We start from the raw sequence: 21,394 nt of genomic DNA, 5'->3' as shown, positions 1-21,394 counted from the left end.
GAAAAGCTGCGCTCTAAATAGACGATCACAGGAAAAGGGTAGAGACGACAGGGCAGAAGCGATTCTGCCCTGTCGTATCCACCTTTTTCCTGTGAACGTCTGTTTAGCGCACAGCTTTTCAAAAAAGATCATCTACCAACCAGCCAGTCAGAAAGTCTTACGAAATACCCTTAAGGCGGAGCCTAAGTCCTCTCCCCCCCCCTATTTTTTTTTTTTTTGCCCAGCAGCAGATGCTATCGAGACAGGCAAGCAGGTAACCGGGCATGTGTTTCTTGAGAGAGGGTGTAAAGCGTGCCAGACGCACAGCAGCAGCATAGAACGGTTCGCCTGACTGCAAGTCGACCAACGCAAAAGCGTAACCGCATGCCGCGATTTCAGGCGCGATTGAGGCGCGGATGGTGGGAGAGGTATATGACGCGCGCTTCATTTTGACGCGTGCCCAGCATGATCCGTCACGAAATCGCGCCGCCGCGTGCTGCTGCTCGGAGTAGAAAAAAAAAAAAAAGGCCCCGCGCGGCGCGTCCGCCAATCAGAGTTCAGGTAAGTCACGTGGCATTTGGTCACGTGGCATTTTGGTTTTCTTGGTTTTGCCACCAGACGGCTCTGCTTTCTGCGCATCTCTAAACCTCTCAACGGAACCTCTTTGGCGCAGTTTTTTTTTTCTCGGCAGAACTGGCGCGTGCGTCAAAGAAAACACGTGCTACCGTGATATAGTTCGCGCATCGCGTTCACCTCAACCTTCAACGAGGCCCTAATAACTGAAGTGGAGAAGCGTCGCGTCCTGTGGGGCGTACGCGACCGCAACTACAAAAACAACATCAAACGTGACCAGGCTCAACCATGCAGGCCGCACCCACAGAGACCTCCTGACCCGCGTTTGTTCTTGCTTCAGTATCAGCGTCCCCCTTAATAATAGCAATCGCCTCTTCTGCTCGGTAGTAAGCGTCCGACACTGCATTTTCTGTGCGAAGTTGTAGACAAGCAGCGGTCTCTCAGCATGAGGAAGGTACATAGTCGCAGTTTCGCACACAATCTTGCTGCTTGAAATTAAGCTTGATAAATACACTTCGGAAAAAATGTCGCTGTGTAATTACACTAAGAGTATTTTTATTGTAGTTTTCTGTAAGTTTAAGGGTATATTATATATGCGGTAAGAGACAATTCATGTCGTTGGGAGTTATGTTGTCTGGCAACCCGGAAAACGCGACGCGAAAGCGCCGCTCCCTTTTTTCGTGCGGGTGCTCGCGCGTCGGCAGCAACGCGGGCGTTCGACGCGCGTCACGTTTTTCGCTCGGGGAAAACGCACCGTGCGGTTCCAGCTTAAGAGAGATGACGCGTGCGTCTAGTCATCACGCTATACTTGTGACGCAGGTGTCACGTGGCTTGCACTGGCGCGACACTAGCGCCCACTGTGTCTACCATGAGCAGCTCCATGCTTTCGGCGTAGAGACGTTTGGACACTGGACCACGCAGTAGCAATAGCTACGCACAGCTATGGCTTTAAAAGTAATGCACAAGAGTATTACTCGTCCCACCCGAATGGTCGGTATTCCGTGTCGTTTCGATTTTGACTCGCAGACAGCAAGTGGCGCCCCCGCTCGGCATCTACAATAATCAAAAATTGTATATTGTTATTGTTGGAGAGCTTCGGCGCTTGTAAATATGCTTGGATGCGCGCTGACCGCGCGCTGTAGATGGGGCACAATGGACCGAAACGGTCAGAGAGAACAGAAGAACAAGGAATCAGTGCCATCACCGATGAACTGCAGCGCGGGTGGATCAATTGCATCCATTACTGCATACCGGAAGGTGAATGAAAATCGCTTCACTTTTCGTCCAAACTGCTCTTCAAGTTCAACTCCAGACAGTGCGAACTTGGCGGAGTTCTGGATTCTTGGAACACCACCACTATAGCCACTCTGCCAAGTGCGCCCACAACGTATAGCCGGAGATTCGAGTGCCCCTGTCGTACTAATGCACCAAGGGTTACGGCAATGCTCTTTTATCGTGCTTTCTTAAAGAAACAGTCCACCTTGACCTCAGGCACAAAAACAATCACATTCACACATTCACCAACACACGCCATCACATAACGCACAAGTGTGTTAGCATAGGCGATCACAAGGGCGCACAAATATGCGTACGCGTGCGCATAAACGCTCGTGCATGTGCACTCGCAAGCAACGTGTAGTATCTGTTCTTATCAGCTTAATATCTGATATGTAGTCCTAATTGGACTCAAGATGTTAAACTGATTTTTGTAGCTCGGCGGGGGGTTCGGGGCTTGCCCCACCGCCGCCACGGGTCGACACGGTACTGCGCTATCTCCGGGACCGGCCCAGTATTTTTTCTCTATCTATCTTGCATGCGCACACTCCCGCGCACATACACGCTTGCACATGCTCTTTCAGTGGCGCACATGCACGGAGCAAGAAAGAGGAGAGCCTCGAATATACTTCGCATAAATAAACCTGTACAAGAGTTTACTCTGTGATCAACTTACACCAATATACGTTTACAATTTTTTTCAAAACCCCGATAATCACGTACAATAAGATTGGGCTTCGCAAGGTACTGTACTTATTGCGATAATTATCTTTCCCAAGTATCTCGGATGAGCTTTGTCAGGCCTCATTGGTTGCCTCCGTAGCGAAAAAAAATTTCATAATCTCTAATTTCATCTTTCCTGCCAGTATGTACCGACCCAGTAGTAGTTTATCTTCCATTTGAATCCGCTTCTCTTTCCTCCGTTTTTTTCGCCCTTTTTTGTGGCGCACACCGCACCCTCTACCATTTCATATGGGAATGTCCCATTTTTCGCTGAACAACCCTCATACCACTTCCCCTTCCTATCCGTCCCAGTTGGTAAGCCGGATAGCTGCGGCAAATGGAGCCCCGGAATTAGAGCTCCACCCCCTAGAAACAGAACCTCAGTTTATAATCAAAATTTTCTTCCTCTTTCATTTATCTTCTTTTTTTAATCCATCGGCGGCGTAGTGGTTCGAAGCTTAGAATCCGTCTAGCATGCGGGAGGTACAGGGTGCGATTCCCTGCACCCACTGGTACCCATCGGCTTTCCCATGCGTACAAGCTGTCCTCAGGCCTGATGCGCAGCTTCTCTGGGATGAAGTGGTTAAGAGGGTGTGTCTCTGACCTCACCTCGTGTTGGCAAAAAAAAAAAATTCACATGGCGCACTTCGGTTAGGCTGGCCTTGCGCGATTAAAACAAAATGATCATCACCATCCTTCTACAGCGTCCAATGAAAGAAAAAAAACGCGAGGCATTGTGTTCGTTGAGTGTGCATTTTTGTATATTTACTCCTCAACTATCACACCTATCTGGTGAACTCGCATGTGCACGCTTCGTCTTTATGGCGAGCTTGAAACACCACGAAAGGTACTGCGCTTTAACAACGTCAGCGGAGGGGCGGGTTGGTGCATGATCTTTTTTTGGTGAAAACAGCGTTTACACAGCACAGAGCAGAAGGAAGAAATCACAGCGCCGTATTGTCCGAGCGTTACCACTTCTACTGCTCCGTTCTAAGAACGCGCTGTTTTCACAAAAAATATCACTTCGCGTTGCCAAGAAATGTCGCAAAAGATAACAATAATTGTTTATAATGTTATTCAGGAGAGGGAAGTAAATTGATATAATAGTCAGTACTAGGCTTTCCCTCGTTGCCTAATCCTGGTTTTAATTATCCTGAAAAGTTCGCGCCTTGTACGCTTTTTCCACGGAAGGATATTCCCGGCTCCCTGGAGCATGGTTTAGCTCGGCAACGACCTCGGGCGTTTTCGCTAATCTGGAAACCCGAATGCACGCCCAAGCATCTAAAGCTCTCCTAGAAAAAAAGGCAATTTTGCACCGTTAGGCCAGCAGGCGGAGAAGGATTACCTGCTTCGGTTTTGGAAAGCAGACCGCCTAAGCCATGGCGAAACAAGCCCCTCCACAAGAACGCGTGAAAACGAAACTATGGCAAAAATATAAAAAGGACAAGAAAGCAGAGTAGATACCGGTGCGAAAAGTTGACAGATAGCGAGGGTGACTGAAAAAAAAAAGAAATTTATACGAAAGGGCATGAGACAAGCAAGGCCCGGGCGGCCCGAGACTCTAATTAACGAGAGACGCTAACGAGCAGGCTGGCTAAAGCGCGTGCAAAATGCACAGAAGCCACCGCAGTGGTGAAAGCAAGATCGGAGAGCGACGCCTCAGCATCGCGCCAGGCGCCTTGCCGAGCGCTGCCGAGCGAAATTCGGCCTGGGCAAGGCGGTGCATAACGAACGCCTTGCGAAACCTACCGGGAAGGAGGGAAGTGGCTGCGGAGAACGCGTATACCTATTGCCCGGTAACGTGTCACGCCAATAAATATCGCGCCAGGTGCCTGGCTGTTAGCTCACATGTTGCAGTCCTTTTCCTCGCTCCTGACGTCAGTAAGCGCCCTTGCGCAACGACCTGAAACGCGCCTGGTTGAAGCAGGCTTTGGGATAAAGGTTCGTGGACACGCTGTACTTTTTTACAGCGAAAGTTGTTATGGCTTTGGTTTAGACATATAGCTCTGCATTATACCAAGAAATTTACAGCTTGAGCCGTAAATATTTAATTAAATAGGAAACTAATTGTATTTAGTTTATTTTAATTCAGTTAAAAAGACGCAACCCGCCACGGTGGGAAGGTGGCAGTGTAGGGAGGTAAATCTCCCTCTGCACTTTTAAGGGAGATGAGGAAGAGTGAAAGTGCGAAAGGGAGGAGAAAGAGGGGGTGGAGGTTGACAGTTGGCCTAGTGACTTGGGAAGTTATGACGAGAGATGAGGAATGCCCATCCGGAAGTTGGCTGTCACGGAAGAATCAAGACGACGGTGGCTACCATGGAAGGAGGAGATTATGACTGGGGTGGAGGAATGAGCTATGTGAGGGTGGTTCCATCGCAGAATTCGGGGCTACATGCTAAACCGAAGCTATAACAGCTTTAGCTGATTCATGCACTAAGCAGGTAAGTCTAGCTGCGGAATTGTTTGCTGACTTTGGTACCCTGTTCTTTTGTGAGCCGTGATTATAGTGTTTACCATGGCTGTGTAACGATTTCCGCGTACGGTTGGGTATGTCAAATGTTTAAGCGTGATGAAGTGCTGGTACATGTAACGTATGTAGTCGCGATGACATCTGGTAACAGGCACTGTTTGCCTCCTCCACGTGAGTGTACGTGAAGGTTGTTAGGTAGCCCACTGCACTTTGCCTACCAGTACGTACACTCAATACCACTTTACCCAATAACATTCACTCATTACCATTACAACTTTCTATCTCATTCAGAAGCGTTAACGTGCACAGGTAAGCGTATAACATTTTGCGAGATACTGTTTTAATTTTGTTGTCATTTTCACCGCGTGCTGCTCATGTGTGAAATTTCCTGCTGCACTTACACGTCTTACTTTTTTATTAGTCTATATTGTGTTGTAACCCACTCCTTTCGCAGTTAATGAATAGAACAGCAGTATTTTAAAATAAATATGGCCCTCAATTCAATTTTTTATATTATTGATAAGATTACGCTTATGATCTAAGACAGCGCTGGCCGGTCAGCGAGGAGCACCTTAACCGCAGATCAGCAAAGGGGAAAAAAACCGCAATAAAGGAAGCACAGCAGCGCTGTCCCTTCGCTACACGGGAGCAATACTCGGATCGCGATGTTCGCGAATGGATCGCACGCCACGAGCCCCGCGGAAGAAGAGTGCTGGCATTCGCCTGCAGAGGGCGAGCCTTGAGGGCCAACAGCTCCGTCTCCATTTTCTGTCTCCCACGGCGTCTCGGCTTAGATGGCTCTTAGCCGAGGGTCAGCCGGGAGGATGGGGAAAAAGAAGAGGCGGAGAAGAATCACGCCGTTGCTCTCCGGGAAGGCAAGACAGGAGGGAAAAAAGAAATAGGAAGGCAAGCAGCGCGAAACAGCGCATACTCGCTGAATCGCGCGAACACGTCCATACAAACACCGAGTGCACGATGGAAAAAGGACATGAAGGCGTGTTCGGGAAAAGCACTGGAAGAGGAAAGAGAGAGAGAGGGGGGAGGGAGGTGATGCGGGGTAGTCATCTGGAGGCGTTGCTGACAGGGGGGGGTCCCAAGAAGAAGATGCAGCGTCGAGGTTGCCGCGGGTCAACCGTCGCGCGAGAAAATGGAGCCCGCGAGGACGTACTGCTGCTGCCCGGATAGGGCAATACAAAAATCTCAGTAACAGAAGAGGAAGCAAGAAAGAAGAAGAAAAAAGATAGAAATGAAGAGCGCAGATCGACGCCAAAGAGAGAAAGAGAGAGAGAGAGCGAAGGGAGTAGAAGAACGCGCCACCCCCCACGGTTCCCGTGCGGTGTGAAACGCCGCTGCTACCTCTCAAAACAACAACAGCGGGTGGTCGTCGCGTGAAAGAAGTAGCAGGGGCAGGCGGCCAGGAGACGACGCGAGTTGTCGGCCTCTCCTCCTCCTCCACCTCCTCTTTCTCCTCCCCCGCACACAACGCGGCACCCGTACGCGTTGTGTGAGCAAAGAAAAGGAAGCTCCAGGGGACGATGAAGACGAGACAGCCCCGGCACAGAGACGGAGAGAGGATAAGCACAGCGGGAAGACCGGCTCGCAGCGCTGAGCACATTAACCACTACCGCGGCGCCGGACCTCTCCCGCGCGCGAATAAATGAATAAAGGATTGGCGAAACAAAAGACGCACGCTGGAGCACGCCGCCGGACAGCTTCTCGTGTGAACGCACCGCCTGCCGGCGGCAAAAGCGGATCGTTTTTCCCTCGAGGAGAAAGAAGCGTCTTCCCTCATCTCCGAACCAACCTTCTTCCTCTCCCCCGCCTGCTGTTCATCCCCATCCTTCGGCATCGAGGGGAAAGGGGCGCCGTCGGGAGAGTGATGCACCGCCGAAAAGGGAGCAAGCTGACCCTCCTCTTATTCTTCGTGTTATTCTTTCCCGAGAAATTCACTCGCTTCTCCCTGTTCCGGGATCGTCTCCCCCTCCCCTCTTTCCCCTGGGGGAATTATTCCCGTTTTTCCACGACGCGCCAACGGCACACCCGTACGCGTTTCGGTTAAACACACACGCATGCATGCTCACACACACTCATCCGTGCACGTATGCGCGCAGCATCCGTCTCAAACTACCTTTATACAAACTCTCACACCAATGCGGCGACCGATGACACGAAGGGCGGATTTATGGGTCGCTCTTGGAAAGGGGGGGAAGGAGGGGAAGAGGCCGTCCCATTTTAACCATTTTTTTGCACTTTTTGGTGGAAAAAATGGGCTTCAGCATAGTTTTTCCTACGCAAAATTTCTCGCATCGGGGGGAGGGGGGCCGACTTCCCCCCTCTTCAATCTGCCCCTGGCAGGAGAGATCTTTTGTGCGCCAAATAAATGAAAATTATAAGATTGTTGCAAGCAGTGTTCCAAACCGTTTTCTAATGCCCTTCATTCACCAAAAATGGCGCTTATTGAGAATTAGTAGCATTGTTTCGTTTTTAAAACGCGCCATTTTCAGAAAAACTTTATAAGCAATCTTGCGCTTTTCAAAATTTCTGTAGTGAGCAAGGGTAAATATTTTCTTTAATTAATGTGATAGCACTTAGGTTGTCGTCTCACAAAAAATTTCCGGATTCTGTGCCACGAAATTCTCCGATTGGTTGAGAGAGCTCACGTGACCTTGTGACGTCATCACAACCTGCCCATCGGACTGTAAGCAAACTGCCCACCGTTGCTAAATTCACGGCAGTTGCCATTTGCCTACCGTGGTGCTGCGCATGATCCTTACGGGAGCTCAGGAAGAGGAGCCGTGGTCTCTCACAAGCCCCACCAGTGGCTGTGTTTGAAACAGCCACCTGCCGGGGTACTGGCGCATTGCCTAATCGCTGCCCCACTGTGCCAGTAGTGGTAGCAGGACTCCTCAACGTCTATGAATGTGATTGAGATGGTCGTGATGTCATCAACACCATGTGACCACCAGTGAACCAATCATAAAGAACCACCAAATTTGGAAATCTGAGGACCCCAAAATATAGAGGTAGACGCACCCCGGAAAAAGTATTCATGTATATTAGTGGAGATTAGTGGATGAATTAATGCGCATTCGTGTTCCGGATTAGTATAATATCATTTGATAATATAACAAAAGGTATAAAAACATTTTATAAAGTGATGACTCCTGCATGCAATTTAAGAACAATGGAACCGGTTCCAAATGGCATTTTGGTGGGAAAATCGTAAGAGCGTTAGACACTCATTGTAGACACCATAGCAGGCAACCTAAATGCTATCGCATTTTCTTCTTAAAGGATGTGGTTAAGAAGGCCCCCAATTTTTTGTCGCAGCTTTCATTCGAAAAATCTAGCCGCGTTTTTTTTCTTGTTTGTGAATGGAACTCGATATCCTTTGTCCTCTTTACCTTAGGTTCGCATGATTAATACGATCCTAAGCTGGGGCCCAAAATTTCCCCGTTCAGTTGAAACAGGCTACTACGATGAAAAAAAAAATGCCGCGAAGGGAACACGAAGGACGGACAGTACGACGCAAAAAAAAGGGGGGGCTCAACTTTCGGTTTTACGTAGGTCACTATGACCTGGTTTATGGCTTATGACTTATAAGGTTTAACTTCCCAAATCAAGTCAGGCTATGAAAAACGCCGTTGAACCATCTGGGGTTCTTTAAAGTATACGGGTCCTCTAGTATTTCGCCTCCATCGACATGCGACCGCCGAAGCCGGGATCGAACCGACGTCCTTCGGGTCAGCGGCCAAGCACCCTAACCACTGAGCCACCGCGGCGGCTCATGACCTGGTCTAAACGTATCCGTTGGGTCAATGTGCTTTAAATGCTCAAATGATTGACTCACACAGTGAGTGAACAATGATGACTATGGGTACCGGCAGGCAGCTAGTGTTCAGCGAACATAGATTTTGATGACTGTTATTTGGCGCAGTTAATACAAATGCGTACCGGACAGCCTTACGAAAAAGCACCGAATACTACAGGCGGCTTGAGGATGAGAGCAATGCCTGCTACAATCCTCAGTTCGACTTAGTCGCATGTCACAACTAGGCATTACTCATGCCGGGGTAAGGCTAAGATGCCGAGTTCAGCTCCGCCAGCCATTGGCCGATCACTACATTTCGCTGGAATTAAAAATCGTACTTTTCTCACAATACCCGTTTCTATACCTCGCGATTTACGGCAAACATTCAAAGCACGGTTCAGAGCAGTTTGAATTGACGCCAGAGGAGCCACAGCTCTTCAAAATAAACCTTGGTTCAAAGCGTTGCTTCTGATTCACGCACGGCTGCGTCAGCTTTGCTGGAGCACGTCGATACTCTATTAAATGCTGTGAACGCTGTTACAGCGAACTAGCCGGTCGATTATTTATGATGGCAAACATTTGCCTGAGAAGTCCTCCTGTTTGACCGGTTCTAAAAAGATCACAGAGCTTTGAAGGGACGATTTGCAACCGCTCATTGACGAAAGCAGCGTTTTTCGAAGCGTTCCTGCGCACATGCATGCTTCTCCGTTTGCGACGACTCCGTGTTGATTGTTATTTAGGGAAAATTCTTGTCGCTCCTGAACGGCGTGAGGAAAATCGGTTATATTCATGCTTTGATAAGTTATTCTTTTTTATGCTGAATACTATTAATTGCACTGAATTGCCTAAATATCTGCAAAGTTTTGTGCATGGCTTGATGTGTTGTATTTTTCACTGTTTTTATAACTGGAACCCTCGTTTTGGCACACGCTGGCAAAATTAATAAATATCCGGACAGTATATGGGTCTAAGACACAAAAAAGTGGTGGCGTCAGCCATAACGATATAACTCTTTTATTGTATGTGAGAAGAGCATATTTAGCAATACTTTAATTGGCAACTGAACAAGTTGAATAATTGCCCTAGGTTGCAGTCGTTCTTTATGGAATTAAATATATGGCGTCCCCCCGGTTGAATTGAAAGGCAAATTGCATGCAGTATAATTCAACGCAATTGTTGTCAACTGAACGTGCAGTAAATAGACTGCATGTTAGGTGTCTATGCCATGGTCCCGTAGAGAAAATAACGACTTCAATTATATGCCCTGGTGTGCATTCCGCCGGTAGAACAAGCCAAATTTTATTTCAACAAGCGTTTAACTGTTCTCTTTGTTTTGTATGTGCTGGAAAAGAACGTTGCTCTTTTAAGTGACGTTTAGTGAAACTATGTTCTAATTTGTCATGCCGTTTGTGACGGACGTTGCATTGCGGTCCTACAACAGGCCTAAACGTTTTACTTCCCATTGCTTTATATAACCGCTGCGGTGGCTCAGCGAATATGGTGCTCGACTGCTGACCCGATAGACGCGGGTTCGACCCCAGCTGCGGAGGTAGAATTTCGATGGGGACGAAATGCTAGACGCGCGTGTATTGTGCGATGTCAATGCGCGATAAAAACCTCAGGAGGTCGAAATTATCTTAAGCCCTCCACAAGGCGTCTCTGTTAGCCTCAGTCGCTTTCGGATCTATAACCGTAGAAAATCAAAAGCAAACCGTAGTTATATCCCTAACTTTACGCTCCGCGCAGACCTGTGCTCATATACATACGAACATGCAACAATTTTTTATTATAACCATGTATAGACACTCTTTGTTCAAATTCAGAATTAAAATGCGACTCGTGGAAATGGCAGTGGACGCTTAGAGCAAAGAATATTTCGTTGACAATAACCTGCGCATATCGAGCGTTTATTTATTTCTTACACCCGCACATTTTATACGTGATGAAAAGGAGCAGTTCAGTTAAGTATCCTCGTGTCCGGTAGTGTTCTTTATTTTTATCCAAAAAATTATGAAGTGCTAAACATTTACAACCAAGCAAAAGCAGACAATAGGAATTTCAAAACGTCTAGTAAACGCCTGTCCTCGTAAATATGCTTTATTTATCATGCTTGAAAAGCAAACAAATTGTGGCTAGAGCACCACTGCAAGAACCTTTTTTGGTAAAACTTCGCCTTTTTCCAAGGCAGGTATGAGAAATTGCCTTGTGCCTCTTCTCAAAAAAATGCCTGGCTACGTGCCAGCATATTGAATAAGGGCTGGAGACTCAGCTAAAGCGCTTTCAACGTACTTCGTCATCATCAAATAACATACTGAGGACAGTCGTCACACGCTTGCGACACCTACTAAACGTTCATTACATAGGGATTATAACTGCGCGCAAATGACATCCTGCATTCCGATGCGTTCAGAAAACGGCAATACATTCATGAAATAGCGAAAAAGAAAAAATTCCACCGTTTAATCCCGCACTTTGAATAACTCCTCGTGCTACTGACTCGTTATAAAGCACATAACTCTGTGGTGTGCCTAAGCGCTGCTATCGAATTACGTAATATCTGGCGCGCGATGACAGAGGAGGTATGTATCAGTACGAATAATTTTAACAAGGTGAAGAGTGGGTTGCTGACAAAGTTTAAAAAAACACGGATGTTTCGAGTTCCATACTGAATCCTTGCTCACATCTGAAACGTCATTTTCATTTTATTGTGAATTGGCCAGTGACCCGCATGTCACATTTGTAGACTGATTCATTCTCACCATACTGTGTTTCGTCCAACGATAGACAACAAATAATTCTCCAGAACACATTCAGCATTGCCAACAATATGGCTTTGGGGGCTTTCTGAAAATCTTGTGTATGATCACTGAAATTCGTAGTTATAGTGCCTCGGTCAAAGCGTATTAATGTGAGAGCATTTAAGCTTTTGTCATACACTTTCCGTTTTCTTCGTAACGAAATTTCCTGTTTGCACAATTGGGGTCAGGTGACCCTGATGACGTCTTGGGGTCACGCCACCACAGCTGCCCGATCACAGAACCCCGTGAAATTCAAAATTCCATGATTCGTTCATAATGCCATCAGGGTCACGTGACCCCAAAAGAACCAATCAGAGCGCAACGCCAAATTTTCACTTCCAAAGGACATCCAATGTTGCGGCAACATTTTAGTTCTCATATCACAAAAATTACCTGCTCTCTGTCAAGAAATTCTTTGATTGGCCTAGAGAGCTTACGTGACCTTGTAACGTCATCACAACCTGCCCACTGGATTGTTAGTAAGCTGCCCGCCGTTGCTAAATTCAAGGCGGTTGCCACCTGCCTACCGTGGCGCAGCGCATAATCCTTAAGGGAGCTCTTGAAGAGCAGCCGTTGTGTCTCACAATCACCACCGGCGGCTGTGTTTGAAAGCAAAAACACAAATTACCTGAAAAACGCTCTTCAATTATTTAAGAAAGATTGAGTGACAAAGTGTTGACGGAAAGCTCGTACATCAGTTATATAAATATCAAGACTTGATTTCAGAAAAAAATTTAAAAGTGTTGGTAGTGTGTATGATATCTTTTGTGTAGAATAATTGGCACGCGGAGTGACTACCTCCCACTGTTCCGTACACCTTGTGATGTAAGAATGTGTGTTCCTGATGAGATTAGATAACTCATGAAGGAACTGTAAATTCTCTTTTACCTCCCGTTTGAAAGCTTGACTTAACTTGTAATGATGAAGGTTAAACACGGGTGTTATATTTGCTTTCGGAAATAAGTCTGATGTGTGGGCATTGTAAGGCATGTTAAATAGTACTCGCAAAAACTTTTTCTGAAGTATATGTATCTTTTCTAGATTAGACACTCATTGCAGACGGGACAGAGGGCGGCATAATTCTATCACATTTTCTTCTTTCACCGTGTAATTAAGTAGGCCTCAAGATTTTTTTTGCGATGCCAGCGCTCTATTAATTTGAGGGTGAGTATACCAACTCAGCATCACAAAGCGAAGAGTCCTTCATCCAGTCCATATCACTTGCCCTGATCCAAAGAGAATGAGTATACCAACTCAGCATCAGAAAGCGAAGAGTCCTTCATCCAGTCCATATCACTTGCCCTGATCCAAAGAAAAGTCTCTTAACACATTGGATGCGTTTCGAGTGCTCCTGTTTACCTCTAGGTAAACTGTAACACAAACAGCAACCTCCTGTATTCCTGCTCTGTGTCTTCAGTGGACAGCAGGGAGCATAGTTCGCAAAGACCAAAGCACAGTTTTTATTCACGCAAACTTCACACTTAAAATAATGCCACCTCTCTTTTAATGCGTAAAAATTTGATTCAGCAATCTAGTTCACTGTGTGCGAGAGAATTCTTGCTCTGAACCATGAATGTTATACCTTGGTAATTATTTAACTCCGGTGGACTTCGTAAGCGCTTGCAATTTGTTTGGTGAAGTATTTGTGGTGTTTCGACGTGTAAGCCTTAAATGATGTCTCATATCTGTTCTTATCTTTTAGGCAGTAAACTAGATGATTTATTATGCTCCAACAAATTTGAGAACACCAGTAGCATATGCAGTCCGACAGATGATGAAGAACGCGGCACGGCATGGGCACAATCTGAAGACCCTAACTGCATAAAAAGTTTTGTTTCCTGCCAGTTGGCGAAATGAGCCGTATTCATCGCGTACTTCGTGAGGTCAGCAAATCTGCTAAATTTAAATCTCCTAGCATCGGACTTGAATAAGGGAAATTAAACGAATACATGCACATGACAAATGCCTAAAGACCAAATCACATTCTTTATGACCAACGCTATAAAGGCATGTGTTCAATACTCAGCACTGTTATGTACATCATTCAAATAAACAACTGCAAAGGAGTACTGGTCATCACCTTTTACCACCAACGCAGCAATGCTAATGTTTCAAAAATTTAAGCCTTTTGCTCGATAAGTGAAACGAGCCTCAACTCTTTACTTCCACAAATCAAGCTATGCAGTACTGTCTGCTAACAAAAAGCAATATATTTGCAATGAAATGAAGTTGGGAGAGGCGTCATGGTTATGTATCATTCACACGTCGAATGAAAACCTACAATCGTTTCTGTGACACAGAAAGCACGTTTACTGCAACGATAAATTATCAGCAGACACATTCTTCCTTTTTCTGTCCCTAGGTAACCACTCTATAGCGCACTTTTTAACCTAGTATAGAAAGAATCGCAAACGATGCGTGTTTGTTCTGGCGTAAACTTTGAACACCGAAGATAAAGTGACGACAGATTCTGTATAATTTGTCTTCATATATTTGATACAAAACGTGCAGAAAAAGCCGGATCACTAATGCGTGCGTGATAAAAGCCAAAAAATCGAACAGCACATTCAAGAACGGGAGCACGAACTGGTAGCATTAATCTAGAAATTAACGTTTGTGACAGCAAAGTAGTCCAGCTCGGCGTAAGTCGCCGCAAACGCTGTACCACAGCTCATACGGGGCACGCTCAGCCGGCGGCAGTTAAGAACGACAGTGCCGGCGAAAGGCCTAACGCGCTTGGCCACAAAATATCCGGCATGAATTGACCTTGAGGTGCTGTGGCATTTCGACTCGTTCAAGTATAGGTCAATACTTCTCTCATGAGTTTACGAGCTCTTATTGTTCAATTCTTTAGAAGGTTTATCAGGACACGGAGTCACTTGTCAACCTAAAAGTAAATCGGTTGCACATAATAAAACCTTACACACCTGGACAACCACAAGTAAGACTGCTTCTAAATGAATTGGCTATTGAAGTGCGATATTTACTGGTATGCGTCGGCCCGTTGTCGGGGCAACCGTCTTTCCATGCTCCAGCCGCTCGTCTAACGAAAGGGGAATGGCAATGACAAATTCGCATAAGCAAGGCAGAAAAATAAACAGGCCGCCTTTCATTGTGAAGGTGCAATGACTTAATGCAGGCAGGCTGCCGGTATTTAGCTCATTAGCCGCTACGTAATGGTGTGCTTGCAAGACGCGGCTGACCAGAATGCGAGCGGCCGCTATTAGTCGAGACGTTCCTGCAAAGCGTGCCGCCCGCATAGCGCGAGCGCGTACGGCGCAGCACCACCGGTTCCCGGCAGGGGGAGCGCGGCGGCGGACACTCACCCGAGGGTGGTCATGGTGACGATGGTGTACCAGAAGGCAGCCGGTATACTGGTGAAGGTGGTACTCTTGACGTTCTTCTCGGCGTAGAACATGACCGTGGCGAAGATGATGATGGCCATGGCGAGCGAGAAGACGAGGAAGCCCAGCTCGGAGGCGCAGCTCTTGAGCGTGTAGCCCAAGATGCGCAGCCCCTGCGAGTGTCGCGAGAACTTGAAGATGCGAAACACGCGGAACACCCGCAGGGTGACGAACGCGCCGGACACGTCGTCGTTGTCCTTGATGCCGAGACCGATGTAGTAGGGCATGATAGCCACCACGTCAATGATGCTCATGACGGAGCGCATGAATTTGCAGCGGTTAGGCGCCGCGTACAGCCGCAGCAAGTACTCGGCGGTGAAGATCATCACGCATGCCGTGTCCAGGCAGAAGAAGGCCACCTTGTAGCTCTCGCCGCACGAGCGGGTCCCGCCCGCGCGAGAGTCGTGTCCGCAGGGGATGGTCTCCACCACGTTGGCCATCACCGAGACGGCGATGAAGAAGCCCGTGACGTAGTAGAAGACCAGGGCAGCAGTGCCCGTGTGGGGGTTCTCGAAGGCGCGCCACATGCGCTGTCGGATGGTGGAGTGCGCCAGCTGCGCCTGCTCGTTCCCCTCGGACAGTTTGTCGTCCAGCATCCGCTCGGCGTTCTCTCGCTTTCTGTCCCTGTAGTCCTCGTAGCAGCAGTCGCCGATCACATCCGGCACGATGCCGAAGAAGGCCAGCTCCTCGTCGTAGGCCATCAGGCACTCGTGCTTGGGATAGTGCAGCTTGCCCGTGCGATAGTAGTTGAGGATGTGCCGGAAGATGTCCGGGTCCCGGTCGAAGAAGTACTCGCGCGCCTCCTCGTCGAAGAAGAACTCGCGCTCGTTGGAGCCCAGTAGCGTGTCGGGGAACTTCTCCACCGTGTTGCGCCACGTCTCGAAGCGGCGCCCGCTCACGTTGATGGTGAACTTCTCGTCCTCGCGCCGCCGCCGCTCGCGCGTCACCGGCGGCGCCGGCAGCGGGTTGTTGGCGATGGGCACCCAGCCGATGGCGGCCGCGCGGGCGAACGGCAGCCAGGCCGCCACCGACGCCATGCCGCCGCCGGCGCCTCTTCAGCGCAGCGCTCCTTCGCCGCCGCAGCTGCCGCCGCCGCCGCCGCAGCAGGGGCCCCGGGCCTCCATCTTGCCGCTACTGGCGGGCTCTGCGCGACGCATGCGCCCCCCTCCTCCGCGCAGCCGCCGCGCCAGCGCCCCCGGCTCCTCCGCGCCGCCGCCGCCGAAGGCGACCGCAGCGCCGCCGCCCGCCTCTCTCTGGCGGCCGCCGTCGGAAAGCGAACAGCAGCCTGCCTCGCGTCCCCGCGATCCAAGCAGCAGGGCCTCTGGAACGCGGTGCCTCCGTTTCCCGTCCGATTACGGCAAGTGGTGCCGGTGTCTCCGCCGCACGTCGAGCTGGCGATGACTGCAGTCCCGTGACTCTTCGCCGCGGCGCACATGATGCTGGCATCGCATTGCAACGTCTCCCGGTTGTTCACTCGACTTTGGCTTGGAAAATTCGTTTCTTGCGGTTTTCATTGCCCTTGCCCCGTTGTTTCGATGCGACTTATAAAGGAAGTTAAAGTAACAACTTGAAAGATCTTGCTCGTTGTCTGAGTGGGGTGCTTATGGGGTCAGTGTTATCTGGTATGCACTTGTTCTAATAATAATAAATCATAAATATTTATTTTCAATGAACAGGCTACAATTCCGGACCTGCAGACTCAGGAAGGCTTATAATGCAGTTCTCTGCCGACCACAGCGTGACATTTCAAAAGGACGCAAAAAATTACCGTGGCACGATCTACAAGTAGGACTACTAGGATTGCGGGTGTTAAGCAAGAACATTTTATCGGGAAGCTTGTTAATAAATAAGGAAACATTACACAACCAGCATGTTCACTATATAAAGTCCCAACTCTTACAATAAAAACCTTCGCGTGGTCGAAAGTGACGGGTAGGTGGGTAAGGAGTGGAGTATTATTTATATAATATTTATTTCATGAGAGCTGTTCCAGTAAACACTAGGTCAAAGTTAGGAATTTGTAGTTGCGAGTAAAAGTTTACATTTTAATCGTAAGCCACAAGCAACGCAGGGCAGGATACATTTTAAACGAAATTAACTTTTTCTTCTCAATAAACTCTGCAAAACAAAAGAGAACTGTGCGCTAATCCATGAGCAATATATTTGTGGACTGCGATATTAATAACACAGAGCTTTGGTGTTTTACATAGGACAGGCATGTCTGCGTAAATTTGTACACACATTGCTAGTGAGGTAAGAGGTAGAAATCAGAAAATTTCCTGCAACTACCTATACTCATGCGGCAGGTTGCTTCAAACACGGCAGAGTCAAAGTATAATCTATGACACATAAAAATAAAAAATCCACAGTCGAAAAATTTACGAAGAGTTATCTTGAAAGTGAGAGACAAAGCACTGCACAGCACTACATAAAATTCACTGCCAGGAACGCTTGCGCCAAACAAAGCATGCAGAGTATCTCACACAGGTCAAAAGATTCATGGCTCTTTTCTGGCATCAGCTTTAGCGAACGCAAAAAAATGCATGCGCAGAGACATGATATCCCGCTTCTTACGGTGATCGTTACTCAAGTGCGTGTCGCATATTAGGTGTCTTCCTTAACCCCTGATTCCCATGCATTGAAAACGTCAGACAAAAATTTAGAATTTCCATGACTTCATCATTAATGCCTTCTAGATTGCAAAAATAGAGAAAACTTTGAGATTCGTTAAGAAAAAATTAATTACATATTAGTTGATTTGAGCTAACTTTTATAATATCTGAGTGCCTGAGGTCCACAAAACCATTTGCTAGCACGCAGGCGCATGCAGGAATTCCAGTGCAAAATTCAAAACTGCTCTATCATCTCTGAATGCAGCATTACGACCGCATAAATTTTGGGCTGCTTCGCGTTGGGGCTAACTTTTGCGCGAATTTATCTTTTCGCGGTCTCCTGCATGTATGGCAGCATATACTTTGGCCTTGTGTTGATAAATATGTTGGAGAATAGCGTTACTTGGAGTATGCTAGCAGCTCAAGTAGATGTGCGGGAAGAAATTAAAATTATTCACATTTTTTGCGCTCTGTATCAATATATGCAACGTCGGGTGTTAATGGGTTAATAATGCTTGACGAAATTCATTAGACTGACATCGCTTTTCCGTCGCCAAGTCAGATGTTCACAGAAAGGGGAAAAAGCACACATCTGGTTAGCACTAAAGTCAATGGCGCGTCGAGTGGAGACGTCAGTGTGTCTAGCGAAGTTAGGTAAAGGAAGCAAACAAAATCTACGCACGCCCCTTACTTCGTCTTGGCGGGCGAGCGGCTACTCAGCTTTGTCGTATAGACAATTGGAAGCAATGGCTGAGTCTTGACGCACGGCCGGCACAGTGCAAATAAATGGTCGCACGCCACGAGCAAACGTGTGCGGGCTTCGCCCTTTCTTGCGCTAACATCCGCCGGAAACTGAGCGCGGCGTCAGCTGCCGCGGGCGCCGCCAGTACAATCGCTGGTTTCTTCTGCAGCGAACGTGATTTAAACCCCACTGAAATATTCCAGTCCGAAGGGGTTCGGTTACTCCTTCGCTATAACGAAGACGTCGTTATAACGAGTTTATTTACAGCATGCAGGCGGTTGATTCGCGGCTACCTTACGCGACAGCAGTGTCCAAGCGGCCATTACGTTCTGCCGCTGAATACGTGGATGAGCACGTTAACCCGGAGTTCATTAGTTGCGGCGCTTGGCGACCCCTGCGGCGTAAAATATTCATTAAATACACATTTCTACCTTTATTACTTTCTGTCAGAAAGGAGCTGTTATTCAAGTTCCGTGAGGCTATAGTTGCCACAGCTATGGAAATATTCTGTGTGTTTAGGTGATGATATTCGCGATATTATTATTATTATTATTATTATTATTATTATTATTATTATTGTTGTTGTTGTTGTTGTTGTTGTTGTTGTTGTTGTTGTTGTTGTTGTTGTTGTTGTTGTTGTTGTTGTTGTTGTTGTTGTTGTTGTTGTTGTTGTTGTTGTTGTTGTTGTTGTTGTTGTTGTTGTTGTTGTTGTTGTTGTTGTTGTTGTTGTTGTTGTTGTTGTTGTTGTTGTTGTTGTTGTTGTTGTTGTTGTTGTTGTTGTTGTTGTTGTTGTTGTTGTTGTTGTTGTTGTTGTTGTTGTTGTTGTTGTTGTTGTTGTTGTTGTTGTTGTTGTTGTTGTTGTTATTATTATTATTCGATTTTTGTGTTATTGCAATATGAAGGCCGCATGATTGCTCCAGTGCATGTTAAGTTGACTGATTGATTGCTTGATTGATTGATTGATTGGTTGGTTGATTGATTGATTGGTTGATTGATTGATTGATTGATTGATTGATTGATTAAAGGGCACAGATAAACGATGCGGAAAAATTGTATCATGTATATATCTTCGGTGAGCACATAATGCGCACAGGCGCTGCATTTGGGTCCCAGACCAGGACAAATTTTTGTTCACTTTCGAAACATCGAAAACGCCATGTAGGCATCATCCTTTCGTAGCTTTGTTGCTGCGCACACCTTGATCCTTTTAGCGAACAAGGATATGCATCCCTTTCAAAGCAGGGTTGAACTCAGAAACATCTTTCAAGGACAGGTCTTTTCCTTTCGGACGACAGCGCATTTGGTGAGCACCTGCCTTGTTGCACCGGTCGCACTGAACGGTGCTTAAGCACTACCCGCTTCGATGCCTCAATCGCTATTACGTTCTTTCAGCTTTGCCCAACGTCGCCGGACTGAATCCTGGTGGCGGCGGCGAAATCCAAAAGTGCCCGCATAAAAACGCATAAAAAATCATGAGCGAGCCACAAAGCCAGAAAAAGGAAAGCGAAGTGTAAATGCGGCAAATGTATAGCGTAAGGTCATTATCGAACCGTAAAAGCCTGCAAATGTAAAGCGAAATTAATTAATTGCCGCAACTTTCACTCAATCGGATGCGGTGAAAAGAAAAGGCATCAAACGGAATAACATGCAGAAGAAATTAACTTGCTAAAAACGCGTTCGGCTCGCACATTTCATCCCATCAAAATATCTCAGCGTCTTCCATCTTTTTTTTTATTTCTGATTTCGCGTACACTCCATAGAGTAACATAAAAGTATGTTGCTCTATGTACTCTCCTCCCGCGCCGCAGTTAACTGCGGCGCAGGAAGCGCTACTATGTGCGGCCACAGCTGTATATGGCATGTTTGGCAAAATCTTGTCATCGTCGTCGTCCGCTCTTTCTCTCTCTCTTTCTCTTTCTTTCTTTCTCTCTCTCTCCTTCCCCTCCCCTTTTCACTATGCCTCTCGCCCGTTTCCCCCACTACGCCTGTCACACGACAGCACGCCTCATATGTACGGATGAGCGACCATGCGTGACGCACGCCTACCCTAGACACAGCGCCTCCACTCATGAGAGTTACAAAGTACTCTGGCATTGGCATATCGCACTGTCCCAGATGTCTTTGAAACTTGAATTACCGCGAGGATAAGCGTCAAGCGAATTTTTTTCTTTGTGCTTCCACGTGTCCCCCTCCTCTACAACACTGCACTTAAAAGCTCCTGGAACCAAACGAGACACTAGTATTCCCTTCTCCTCCTCTCATCTTTCACTTTCTCTGTGCGGACGACTACGAGGCTGCGATTTCAGGAGCTGAGACAAGCACACTCTCGCAACCGCAATTTTTTAGTTCCGAAAACGCATGCATAGAGAGAGATTAAATAATCGCTTGACAGCATAACCTGCAGTATACTTAGCGTTTGTTCTGTGATGTTCCTGGCTGATTATGACGATTACTGCGATGTTGAGGATAGATAACAATGGTGAATTTGACAACCAGGCGAATTCGACCAAATTAAGTACCTGCGCCTCGCGGTATGTTACACACCTGCACGGAACAGCGCTCTCCACAAACCATGGCGTAGAGGATTAATCTATTCATCGCTTCAGGGGTGGAACCATGCTTTTTGCAACTCGTCCGCAGAGAATTTTGGGAAGATACCCCTGTGTCGTTACCGACAAATACAGCCATATATTCGTTCTGTTTCATGAGCAAGCGTTTGAGTCCATTTACAAATCGCCACTTTGACTGAGCATCTAGCTATTTCCCAATTACAGCTTACTCAGGAATCGCCGGACAGCAGCGGCGAATCGTTATATTAATTCATTGATTGCTGATGCTTAATTTTGTTTGTGTGCGAGCACTGATTGAGCTAGCGAGTGGTAAAATTAATTAATTATTACTTGGCGGCGAATCATTGAACGAATAGAACGAGCGAGCGAATGATTCAGAGGTATGGTAGGGTATGGTATGATTTAACGTCCCAAAGCTAATGGCCTATGAGGAGCGC

At 47.2% G+C, this 21,394-nt stretch overlaps 1 protein-coding gene and 1 non-coding gene across 6 annotated transcripts in view; one reads left to right on the top strand and one right to left on the bottom strand.

The window, feature by feature from the left end:
- Shal (Potassium voltage-gated channel protein Shal) overlaps positions 1 to 16,195 on the bottom strand; it is a 194,161-nt gene extending 177,966 nt beyond the window's left edge. For 4 of the 5 annotated variants that reach the window (XM_077631520.1, XM_077631522.1, XM_077631523.1 and 1 more), the window contains exon 1: positions 14,956 to 16,180. In XM_077631520.1, the coding sequence (XP_077487646.1) occupies positions 14,956 to 16,070 (1,115 nt within the window). In that variant the 5' untranslated portion in view covers positions 16,071 to 16,180. Of the gene's footprint in view, positions 1 to 14,955 lie in introns of all 5 variants that reach the window. The other variant, XM_077631521.1, reaches the window with a different exon arrangement.
- Positions 2,156 to 2,347, top strand: LOC144099644 (U2 spliceosomal RNA). Its single transcript, XR_013307458.1, has one exon. It is a non-coding gene; the product is annotated as a U2 spliceosomal RNA (small nuclear RNA).
- Positions 16,196 to 21,394: the final 5,199 nt, after the last annotated feature.

This window comes from Amblyomma americanum, chromosome 7 (genome assembly GCF_052857255.1).
Source record: "Amblyomma americanum isolate KBUSLIRL-KWMA chromosome 7, ASM5285725v1, whole genome shotgun sequence".
NCBI lineage: Eukaryota > Metazoa > Arthropoda > Arachnida > Ixodida > Ixodidae > Amblyomma > Amblyomma americanum.
The sequence above is the reverse complement of the archived record's forward strand: the minus strand, read 5'-3'. Positions and strand labels throughout refer to the sequence as shown.